General features: G+C 30.3%; 3 protein-coding genes across 3 annotated transcripts in view; 2 read left to right on the top strand and 1 right to left on the bottom strand.

Annotated features, from left to right (window-relative positions):
- The window catches only part of LOC108694121 (DNA polymerase epsilon subunit 2), a 2536-nt gene extending 282 nt beyond the window's left edge, over positions 1 to 2254 (top strand). Inside the window, exons 2-4 of the mRNA XM_018203410.1 lie at positions 124 to 660; positions 1198 to 1882; positions 1979 to 2254. Of these exons, the coding sequence (XP_018058899.1) occupies positions 124 to 660; positions 1198 to 1882; positions 1979 to 2254 (1498 nt within the window). The remainder of the gene's footprint in view (positions 1 to 123; positions 661 to 1197; positions 1883 to 1978) is intronic.
- A 1308-nt stretch (positions 2255 to 3562) lies between these two features.
- On the bottom strand, positions 3563 to 9053 carry LOC108694139. The gene is made up of 6 exons (XM_018203441.1): positions 8476 to 9053; positions 7479 to 8176; positions 4433 to 4552; positions 4110 to 4320; positions 3800 to 3823; positions 3563 to 3674 (listed from the first exon to the last, which is right to left on the bottom strand). The coding sequence occupies exons 1-6, from the start codon at positions 8915 to 8917 to the stop codon at positions 3661 to 3663; spliced, it is 1509 nt and encodes a 502-aa protein (XP_018058930.1). The 5' UTR covers positions 8918 to 9053; the 3' UTR covers positions 3563 to 3660.
- Positions 9054 to 10517: 1464 nt separating this feature from the next.
- Positions 10518 to 12458, top strand: part of LOC108694150 (geranylgeranyl transferase type-2 subunit beta) — a 2447-nt gene continuing 506 nt past the window's right edge. The window contains exons 1-5 of the mRNA XM_018203456.1: positions 10518 to 10707; positions 10979 to 11083; positions 11222 to 11578; positions 11877 to 12021; positions 12096 to 12271. Of these exons, the coding sequence (XP_018058945.1) occupies positions 10705 to 10707; positions 10979 to 11083; positions 11222 to 11578; positions 11877 to 12021; positions 12096 to 12271 (786 nt within the window). The 5' untranslated portion in view covers positions 10518 to 10704. The remainder of the gene's footprint in view (positions 10708 to 10978; positions 11084 to 11221; positions 11579 to 11876; positions 12022 to 12095; positions 12272 to 12458) is intronic.

Below are 12458 nucleotides of genomic sequence, written 5' to 3'. Positions count from 1 at the left end.
TATATTTTACATATTAATGTAATGTAATTAATATATATTTTCTTAATACACATTTTCTATAATATTATTTTTATGTATAATTGCATATAACTCATAAAACAATAATTGTTTATATTTTTTTAGAGAGCTTAGAATATCTTTCGCAAAACAATTGTTAAAAATACCCCAAAATGAACGTGAATCTTGGCTTAATCGTATTATAGAACTGATTCTGGCTCAAAATTTGAGTGATCCACATGTTGGAGCCGAACATATAAAAATTGCTATAGAAGAATGCTTAGAGCCAAATAAATTGAAAGATACAGAAACAGTGTTCAATGTTATAGATGGATATAATATACCAAAGATAAAATACGACATTTCTAAAAAGAAATTTATCATTGATAATGAAAACTCATACCCTGAAACGCAATATAAATCATTGGTTTTTAAATATCGTTTTGAAATGGCATGGTACAAAACTCTAAGGCACAAACAATTTCTGTCATCTAAATTTGAAAAACAACAAACACATAAAACAAATTTAATACCTATCGAATATCTGTTAAGTGAGCTGAGAACAGGGAATGTATGTATAATGGGTCTGATAACACAATTAATGGAAGATCAATATTATCTGGAAGATACAAGTGGAACTATCAAGATTGACCTTAGCAATACAATATCCTTTATATATACTTAATTATTGCATTTCAAAGTATTTGGTTTTATTTAAAAAATATATTGATTTTAAAATATATGGAAATATTTTATATGGACAATGGAAAAACACAAATTTAAACAATAAAAAAAATATTTTCCAATTTATTCCAAATACTACCAAACACATAAGTTTAGTGATGTGTTATTTCTCAATATTAGTTTTGAAGATATACTTTTAATTGGTATTTTGTGTGATAAAAATAAGTTAATGATGAAATTATTTGCTTTATAATATGACAATGAAATTTTGAGCTTGAAATTATAACTATAATTAATCATTTTTTAATCATATTTTGAAAAATTATATTAGAAAGATTTCTAGATTCATCCATATGAAATATTTTCGTTGATTGAAGTTTGATTGGAAGTTTTTTTTTTTTTTTTAAATTAACTCTACTATACAATACATAAATATGTCTCAATAAGGTATACTATCTTTAAAATATAACAATAATAATACTAATATGCAAAATTATTTTTCTTATTTTATGTATAAGATTTTCAAGATACTTTTATCATGGAAGGCTTTATAGTAATAGCTAATGGTGTTTACAAGGATGATGTATTACATGTAAAAACTATTGATCTTCCACCAATAGAATCGTCGGAAAGCTTGCGATCAGATTTTGGCGACACAAATACATTTGGTGGCTCACATAATATATCCCTAAAAATGTCAGAAAAATTACAAATCCACGAAGAAACTAACCAGGATGGAATGATAGTATTCATAGCAGAATTATGGTTGGATGTTCCACATGTTTTACAAAAATTTAAGACAATACTAGATGGTTACATGGATTATCCTCCTATAGCTTTTGTATTATGTGGTCATTTTTTAAGTTTCCCTACAAATACAACTAGTGCGAAAACTTTAATAACTGGTTTTAAAAATTTAGCTGAAATAATAACACAATATACGAGTATAAAGGAATCTACGAAATTTGTTTTTGTACCTGGCCCACACGATTTAGGTTCTCCTAAAATTTTACCAAAACCTCCTTTACCTAAATGCATTATTGAAGAAGTTACAAAAATGATACCAAACGCTATTTTTACAACAAATCCATGTAGAATACAGTATTGTACAAAGGAAATTGTAATATTAAGAGAAGATATGTTGACAAAAATGTGTAGGAATACGCTTCGTTTTCCAAAAGAAGAACACTTTTTTAAACATGTAAGTAGACGTTAAATTAAATACTGTCAAATGTATGTATGTTTTGTGTATGTTTTATATATATATAATGATATCAATATTTATCACAAATTTCAGTTTGCCAAAGCCATCATCAGTCAATCACATCTGACCCCAGTGCCTCTTCAAGTTGTTCCAGTATATTGGAAATATGACCATGCTTTACAGATATTTCCAACACCAGATCTCATTGTGATTGCTGACAATTTTGAAACATATACGACTAACTATTCTGATTGTTATGTGATAAATCCCGGAATGTTCGCGAAAAACAATTTTTCGTTTCAATCTTATGTGCCTGCCATTAATCAAATTCAAGATTGTCAACTTCCAAACGACATCAATGTTACTTAAATCGAGAATTATATGAAATTATATGAAAAACCATAGCAATTTTCTTCATTGTATAAAGACATTATATAGAGTTACACTGTATAAAGACATTATATAGAGTTACATTGTATAAAGACATTATATAGAGTTACACTGAGTATATTAATACATGAGTAATTTCTTTTATAAGTTTGTATATTTATTTCGCTTTGATAACAAAATCTTGTTTATTTTTACAATATTTCGAAAACGCGCTGATAATAAGTCCTTAAATTATAATTTTCGTATATAATAAAATGTCTATATAAACGTCGAAACAAATTAAGCCCATAGGGCAAAAATAATTTAATTATGAAAAGGACTTCTAGATGATTTCTTATAATTAATCTTCTGTGTTCAATAATACAGTAGGAAATATTAAGACAATTTCAATTTTTAAGAATATATTTATAACTTCATAAACAGAGGCGTGCCTAGTATATGCATTTATGTGCAATGTGTGCAAAGCTAGAGATAATCGAAGCACGCCTCTGATTATGAACATATCTTTTTCTAATTACCTGCTTTTTTTATATCTCCTACATTAGAGGAGATAACAGGAATATGTATCAAATTTGAATAGGACACAGATGGTACGCGCATGCTTACTTTCCATTAATTCATATAAATAGATACATAGAATATTAAACACAGTGTTTCTATCGTTTTGCAATATACATAACATTATACAGGTACAGACTGGGCCCCAATTTATTTCAATTTTGTTGCGCTGGAAGTATAAGTCAATTACTGGCCGTAATAAATCAAATACGTTTTTTAAGCGTAAAAAGTTGTTAATGTCCAATCATAATATTACAACATAATAATACTAATACCTTGTGTGAGCAATATAATTTTATCCTTTAGCAATTAGTTGCTTTGATGCTAAAAAATATAGCGCATACAGATATTACGGAAACAAATTTATTTAAAATCAAAGTAAATTAATAATGATTTCCTGGAAGAAATTTTTTTGTATATTATATTCTATGGTTTCGCTTATAAAATATTTCAAATGCAACATGCTCTAAATATTGTTAATACTTTACATAACGGAAGTTAATGATCGACACAAATATAAGTTTTCTTCAAAACATTTAGGAAGCGAATTTGATATTTTAAATATCAGGTTAAAAATGTGAACATGTAGAAATCGAAATAAAGAATTATGTGTGTATGTGTATGTATTTGTGTGTACACACACACAAGATACACAAGACACACACACACACACACACACACACACACACACACACATGAAAGCATAAATTGCAACTACACACATTAACTCATCACATATATTACAGTGCTATCTGTAAAAAAAAGTACACTCTTACGTCTATTGCACTTCCTTGTAAACACATTATTTTCGTAATTTTCTTCATACATTATTCAATTCCTCCTGCAAAAATTATCATAATACATAATAATACATAATTTTATTTTAATACACATATTTTATGTACAAGTATAACTTTAGTCCAAACGGACGGCGTAATAATTCTTCATATTCTGTATCTCACGAACCATTATTTTTCGTATGTAGATCTCCTAAAAGAAATTATGAGTTATATTTATAAATTTCATGTAATTCACAAAATAGAAAAGGTCACCTTGTGGTTTCGAAATTACAATTTTAATTTTTTATTAATATGACTAAATAAACATAGAATAAAAAAGAAACGTTTTATTCTAATTTTATTTAATGTTTTGTAAAATATATTTTAATATTATGAATTAGCTTAGCTTAGCTAATTAATATTGACATTTTCTGTAAAAATTGTAGCTCGGGGGAAAAAAAAACAGAAAAAGATAGTCAATGCAATTGTTTACGCACTTTCTCTTTGATATCTTCGGCAAGCCTGATTTCTTTCTTCGGCGTCGAAATACCAAAGTGTAATGGCATATCTCGTTTTGAACGCTGGTTGCACCTCATGCGGATTTCGCCTGTCCGACCAGAAAAATAATATCCTGTCGAATAAAGGTTCTATGTTTGCTACTTGATCGCGCCATCCTTCAGGAAATATCCTCAAAAGTCCGCCATTCTCCTGCATACAATAAAAAATACACAATTATTTATAAATTTCTATCGTGATAAATTATTTTATTGGACTTGTAATTAACAATTAAAAATATATTAATACATATATAAAATTTCACCTTAACATCCCAATCTCGATTAAGATAATAAATGGCTGTGATGCAACGTCCGTCTCGGTTAGGATTATCCACATGTTTTACATAATGTGAACCATGACCAGGATAACAAGCTACCATCGCCTGGAATTCCGAAGAAAAATATATTTTATTAAAAGAGAATATATAAGCGATAGATTATGAATTGTGACTAGCTTTGTAAATTCTGAAAATATTCGATTATTTAAATATCTCAACGCAAGTCGATTTTACGCAAGATAAGAAAAAATTTATTACAAATTTATATTATCAAACATGAAATGATGGGAAGGTATTAATTTATTCCGATGCGCAAGGAGAAAATGTATTTAATTTTTTATATTTGACATCACAATTTAATATTGCTGCAATAAGAGATCTGCAAAGATATTTACGCGCGTAATTTTTCCCTCTTTGATATATATTTTTTTTTATATCAAATTTTACATCTTACTATAACGAATATTTATGTAAAAAAGATACAAATGTTATATTTTTTAGAATGTTATATTTTTTAGAAGTATACAAGACTACTAAATAATTTAAAGTACAAACTGTGTAGTTATATGTATAGTTACATGTATAGTTTATTTAAAAAGAAAAAACATATAGACAACGAGCAATAATTGATGACTAGCATTGTTGTATTTTAAACACAATTATGCCTAGATTATATTTATTTTAATACAGCATAAATATATAATTTAATGGAAGAGAGAAAATTATATATAACATATATAATATACACTTTTAATACGTCTAATATATGATACGTTTATCATTTGTTTATCATTTCTATTGATGAGCGGGAATAATCATTAATAGATAATAGTCGTTAATAGACAAAATATTTTATACTTCTTTTTATCTTGTCAAATCGATATATACTATTGTATTACATTTACGACGCAATTATAAAACAAAAATAATTGGCTGACTCAGTTCACATTGAAAGCATATTACCTTATGTACGTAATCTCACGTTTTCTGATAACAAAGTCTGCTTATTGTTATAATAAGCCGATGATAAAGCCGCAAAAATTCTTTTTAATACGTTAATTTTTCTGATATTTCAGAAAAAAAAACAATATACTTTTCTAAGTACACTTTCTTTAACATACGGTCTTTTGCTAATTTTGATTTTAAAATATTATAAAAAGTACACTTGTATGTATGTTACCCAAGAAACGTTCTAAATATATTACAATACACAAAATGTTTTACGTAATGCTTTCTACATTTAAAAAATGTAAAATGTTGTATTAAATATGTTTGTGTTAAATACAACATGTTCAAACGTCTTGACTTTCAAAAACATGGTCATTGATCAAAATGTCTTAGATTTTTCATCACACGTAACTAAACGTAGACATATTTCTTTGAAACTCCAATCATTAATTATCATCATAATTTATGTAGTAAAGAATAAACGAAGTGAATATATACTAGGTTTTTATTTTCGTCACTTGTTATTCGGATAAAGATATTTATGACTCGAAAACACGTATACATCCATAGACGGATTAACTGAGATTGTGTATTATTGTAAATATTTTCGCACGCGCATAACTTATGACATAGCGGTAAAAATGACAGTATATAAAATAAAGTATTATAAAATAGTAAATGAAATGATCCAGGTTTTCTTTACCTTTTACTTAGAATTAAACGAGTTAACATATGTAATACAGATATACTATCATATACAATGTCCTTGTCTTATTATGAGTAATCTAATTAAAAATAGATACTGCTAAATCATACGAAAGGATAATGATAACGATCACAATTCAAATAATTATTAAACTGATAATTTGATGAGCTGCAATACAATCGCGAACAATACGAGAAATATCCTGAATCTGTTGATAAAACAAAAGATGATTTATAGGATTCAATAGCAATTATATTCAATTGTTGTAGCGTGCTATTATAAAAACGTGAAAATTTCATAACAGGATGTTCTACGTATCAACTTTATATTTCATGATTGTTCCTTTAGCGAAAGTTTTGATTTTTCTTCTGTTTTGTATTTCTTTTATTTTGTATCTCGATTTTCATTACAAGATTTGTAAATTTTTTGTAAAGACAAAAATATATAATTATATTGTAATAAGAAATTTCACTTTATGTGTTTTATCTTCGCGTCTTCAACTACACATTTATTTCTTCCATTATTTACTACGCATATTAAAAATCTGTATTTTATTATATTTAAGTGATATATGAAAATACGTTAATGCTATTATCATTTTTTAACGTTAATAATACACAGACAAAAGCTTGAGTGGAAACTAAATAATCTATCTTTTGCTAAATGTTTCCGTCTTCATGGAAAGAAATGACTAGTCGCCAATGCGATTGAGCAGCTGAGTAGTATAAAGCGAATTTACTGTATCGCGTCACCGGCGCAGCGTCGACATCAGAAGAGAAAGAGGGCTGAAGGTGGGAGTCGCGCGGCGTACGTGACTGACTGCACTTGGCGCGATCCCACTCTCCTCCTCCTTTCGACATACAATACAATACTCCTTCACAGATCTTTACATTTTTGGAGTTCTGACCTTGTCTATCGCATTCACCTCGTCGTATTATTCGCGATTAAAAATCATGTGTATCTCGCATTAATACTTTCCACCATGTAAACGATAACCAAATACGCCAATGAGAAATAAATCAGGAGAAAGATATATTTTGTAAACTTTTCACCATGTGGCTACTAAGCGAACAACTGTCTTACGCTGCTGTTTAATTTTATCTAATAAAAATAAGAAAGCATAACGTTCGTATAATCGTATCGATTATAACGATAAAGAGTTAAGATTCATCTAAATTGTATCTTAATAAAAATCTCAATTATATTACACACACACACACACACACACACACACACACACACACACACACACACACACACACACACACACACATATATATATGTGTACGTATATATTTGCAATATATTTAAAAGTAAAATAAATCATGTTCTATTATTTAATATATAAAGAAATTAAACAGAAAAAATCATACTCACTTTCGTTCTTCCATTGATTGTATAATTTCCTATTTTCCCATTATTGTGCATTTTATTGGCTCTCATAATGATTGCATCGACCTGTGATATCAGTGTGCCAATATTTTCACATTGTTCTTCTTTTCCATCCAGCCATATTATCTCATCGCCACGTATCGTTTTTAAGTCATTTGCGCTACCTTTATTAGAAACCAATTGTCCATCTTGAAATAATCCGGCACTATACATATTTAACACTTCATTTAACACTTTAAGACCCCTCTCCTTGCCTAAAAATTTGTCTACCACGCATACACCGTACTTGTCCATATCCCTTATCACATACTGACAAATTTTGTCTAGAAGTTCTTCGAGATTACTTCTGTTCCTATGTAGAAAAGGAGGTGAAAAGTCTTCTTCCTGATCCTGTATCTCCGACAAGTTCTTCATACCGTTACGATGTTGAGCAGGTGAGCCAAGATCAGCGTTGCTCAAACTATCGAAAATCCTGGAACTCTCTAAAATGGGATTTAGGAGCTCGGCTTGAGCTCCCAGTATAGTATCCTCTGAACTTCCCTCATACGTTATAGGTGACGTCCAGCCATCAGCTTTGTTATTTCTTGCGCTCCTTGCCTTTCCGCTATTCGATTTCTTCTTAAGATTCTGATTTCTTTTCCGTTGTTGTTGACTCGACTCGATTTCTTCTTGTACACTCGCATCTGCAATCAGAACAAGTATAAGTAAAAAAACTGTCATTTTGACATTACGTTAAGGCGATGTAATTATCTTATAATTAAGATACAATAAAACGCCTTTAACGATAGAATGCAGAAATGCGCAATCAGTAAGGTTGGCTATTTATATCGCGAGTTATCTCGGCAACGAGATTCTTATTGTCATTAAATGTCATTAACGCGCAAAATCCTCTTACTGCGTAAGACTGCATAAAACTGTGTAGAATCTGACAATGAGTTTGACAACAATTTAACAATATGAATATGAAACCGCGCGCGCATACCTGCTGGATGCTTCACGTTCCGACAAGACTCCGAGGTGACGTTACTGACGTTCAAGCTCCGCGGTGCGGCCGAGGTCTTGTTTAGGTTTAGGTTAGGAACGACCACCTTCGGGGCTTTACAATTACCGACAGAGGGATGCCGCTTAGACGGGATCTCGCGATCTAAACTCTCGTTCGTGGCAATTGTGGCAACGGCAGGCAGGGAGAACGGCTCTTCCGCAGGCACGGTGGCCGCGGGATGAGTCGCACAAAACTCCCGGTGGCGTTTCCAGTCGCGTCGTTGATGCTCCTTCGTGCAGTAGAAGACGACTTTGCAGCGCGAACACCTCGACAACTTGTCAGTCTTATCACAGACTGCGCAAATTACTTCCGCACCCGTTCGAACGTCGTCACCGAGTTGACCGAGTGTCTGCATACGACCATTCGGTCCGGACCCGGACATGTTTCAATGTTTACTCCAACGCCGCCGCGGCGATTGTCGTCATCGACGACATTTCTTTCGAGGAAAGTCACAGCTAGCGCGCCGCCTGTAGCTGTACTAGCGTTAGAGTGACTACCAGCTATGAGCTACGTTACGAGTCGGCTACAAATGCGTGTGCATGTGTGTAGCAGTACACTGACATCACTAGCATTAGTAGCACTCCATACCATGGTGGAAGGATTATATGATGTGCTCAGTTTAGCCAAACCACGCCTACTTTTTCTCTGCGTCTTTCTAAGTGCGCAGTCTATCAACTGTGAAACATGGGGCGGTATTCATAATCCGTTTTTTATTTTAAAACCTCAACCTCAATCCTCAGATTGACTTATGACATCTTAAAATTGATTTAAGACATCTTAAGATTGATTTAAGACAGTCTTAAATGTAAGAATCGACTATGAATACCTGACCTGTTTCGCCTCATAAAGTTGGTACTGAATCTTTCCTCGTGCAAGAAAACAGATTCATAGCACAGTCACAATATAAATACATACAGTATGGATACTTAACTTTTTGTGGTCCCCAATTTTTAATGCGCATGCGTCGATTTCCAATCAGAGTATCAATCATGAAACTTTATTCCTAGAATGGAAAGTGAAAAGTGAAAATTTTTACCATTGAAATTAATAGAAAAATTTTTCACTTTTCACTTTCTATCCTAGGGATAAAGTTTCATGATTGATACCTAGGAATGTAACTGCCTTCAGCAAGTTCAAATTGCAAGTTAAGTTAGATTAGCTGGATCTCCTTCGCATAAAATATAATTAACCCTTTCATCTACAATATTGAGACTCGTGATAAGGAAATCGGGCCATGAATATCACGGGTGAGAGCTATGGTACGTCGTTTGTACAAAGCTTAATTTTTTTTTAATTTAAAAGAGAAAAGTATGGTAAAGGATTAATAAAATTAAGTTTTACTAAAAAATTAAATAAAATTTTTTCGGAGACGCTATATTGTATAGACTGTATACGATAAAGTATTCTTGTAATAAAATATGCCTGATGTGTGTGTGTGTGTGTGTGTGTGTGTGTGTGTGTACATATATTATTAAATTACAACTTCACATTTAATTACAATTTTCATGCAATATATTATTTTTTCATACATAATTATTCAATTACAATTTTCATATAGTATTTAATCAATTATTATTTTTAATTTACTTATTACTGTTTAATATTATTATTATTATTATTAATGTGAATATTATTTTTATGTAATGAGTTCGTTAACATTATATTATTATATAATTCTGATTTAAAAATATATTCGCTATAACAAAACAATTTTCATGACACAACTGAATTATGTTTTTTTTTTTTTTAGAAAAAGTTCTTTCTAGTTTTATAAAAACTCAAATTTATAAACGCCTTTCCAACCCATAACATGGCGCCGAATCATGTGACCTGGGATCCATTCCACTATATTAAAGATACCGACATTCAGTGTCCATACTATATGTACTTTACTTATTCTGTGCTTATACTTATTCTGTGCCTCTATCATGTATCCAATAATAAAGTCTAGTGACTTTAAATCCCAAAGGAGTGTGCGCAAAAGCAAGTGCATTTAGTAAACTTTAGTGGATCTTTTTTGGTTAATAAAGTACTTTTTCGATTATCAGACTTTAAACAATGTCAAATTAAATTTAGGATGCAGTCGTAGATTCGAAGACGAAATCTTAACAAAATCAACTTTATTAATGTAATTTAACAATTGTATTATACAATTGCAACGATTGCAAAATGGTAAGTTTTAACTTGTCCAGTGTCAAAAGAAAAGTTAATACGAAGTAGTTTTTATTTTTAGGAAATGTAGTACTCATTTTTTTTCGTATCAAAATTTTATGTAACTTAATAATGATAACTTAATAATGAATAACTTTTATAATAATTTTGAGATTAATGTTTATATATTGCGATTATTTATATCTATAAAGACCAAGTATTAAAACATACATGTTAGATAAGTTGGATAATAGTAATTATTTATATTTTATCTTTTTCATTTTTTTTGCAGACAACGTTGAGACACGACATTGAACTACCGAACAACATTCCAAAATTATTAATAGAGAAACATGCAAACTATCTCATTTCATACGGGACCAACAAAGATGAATATGTAAAAATATTTCAATTATTTATATAGTAATTAATTATGATAAAATATATATTTTAACATATATACATATATATATATTTATTGTAACATATATTTTTTTTAAATATTTCACTTCATGTATTGACTCATATTTTTTAGAATTATTCTCAGACTGAACACATGAGGATGTCTGGCATGTACTGGGGCCTTACCGCTCTAGATTTAATGGGAAAGTTAGAACAAACTAATAAGGAAGAAGTGCTAGAATTTATTAGACAATGTCAAAATGACAATGGTGGCATCAGTGCCAGTATACAACATGATCCACATTTACTTTATACACTTAGTGCAGTTCAAATATTGTGTATATATGATGCCTTGGATGTAATAAATGTTGATAAAGTCGTCAGTTATGTCAAAGAAAGACAACAACTAGATGGAAGTTTTGTGGGTGATCAATGGGGTGAAGTAGATGTCAGATTTTCTTTCTGTGCCGTTGCTACTCTGTCACTTTTGGTAAATATCATTAAGTATAATTACATTTAAGTATCCACAAAATCAAAGTATTTTAAAATAGTAACACTTAATTTTTTAAATCAAAATGTATTCAAATGTGTGAAATGGAATGGATATCCTGGAAACTCAGCTTTCATGAAGATTCTTTAGCTTTAGTGGATTTAAAGATGATACTTATCAGATCCATAAAACCATAACACATCTTAGACAAAGTAAATTCTTGAAAATTTTTGCTTACGAATAGGAAGGTACTTATAAAAAAAGTTTAAATTCCTTGTATCGTGTTAACTTGTTTCAGAACTGCTTAGATGCAATAGATGTCGAGAAAGCAGTACAATTTGTATTGAAATGTATGAATTTTGATGGAGGATTCGGTTCAAAGCCAGGATCTGAAAGTCATGCGGGTTTAATTTATTGTTGCGTTGGATTACTTTCGATCACAGGTATATACAACAATATGCAGAATAACTACTACATACATACATAATATATTATTTCACTTAAGGTAATTTTTTAGGACATCTGCATCTGATAGATGCTGATCGTTTAGGATGGTGGTTATGCGAGAGACAATTACCTTCTGGTGGTTTAAATGGCAGGCCTGAAAAATTACCAGATGTATGCTATTCTTGGTGGGTACTGTCAGCTTTAACAATTTTAGGTCGTCTTCATTGGATAGATAAAAAAGGCTTGGTAATTATTTTTTAATAACATTTTATAAGATATTTCTTAATTATTCGATTTGTTGATCATTTCTGTCTTTCTTATAACTGTTTATTTTATTACCTTGTGCATATGTGCGTGTGCGTGTGCGTGTGCGTATGTGTGTATGCGCTCGCATACACACACACATAAAATGTACATATACATACACATATAT

The sequence above is a fragment of the Atta colombica genome, unplaced genomic scaffold (genome assembly GCF_001594045.1).
Source record: "Atta colombica isolate Treedump-2 unplaced genomic scaffold, Acol1.0 scaffold116, whole genome shotgun sequence".
NCBI classification, from domain to species: Eukaryota; Metazoa; Arthropoda; class Insecta; order Hymenoptera; family Formicidae; genus Atta; species Atta colombica.
The sequence above is the reverse complement of the archived record's forward strand: the minus strand, read 5'-3'. Positions and strand labels throughout refer to the sequence as shown.

What these genes read in the sequence shown, in the direction of transcription:
- LOC108694139 (XM_018203441.1), bottom strand. Translation starts at nt 8,917, where the DNA reads ATGTCCGGGTCCGGACCGAATGGTCGTATGCAGACACTCGGTCAACTC. An exon ending in GAACGTGAAGCATCCAGCAG is followed by an intron (nt 8,177 to 8,475) that starts GTATGCGCGCGC and finishes TTCTGATTGCAG; the next exon opens with ATGCGAGTGTACAAGAAGAA. An exon ending in CCGAAGATATCAAAGAGAAA is followed by an intron (nt 3,824 to 4,109) that starts GTGCGTAAACAA and finishes AATTTCTTTTAG; the next exon opens with GAGATCTACATACGAAAAAT.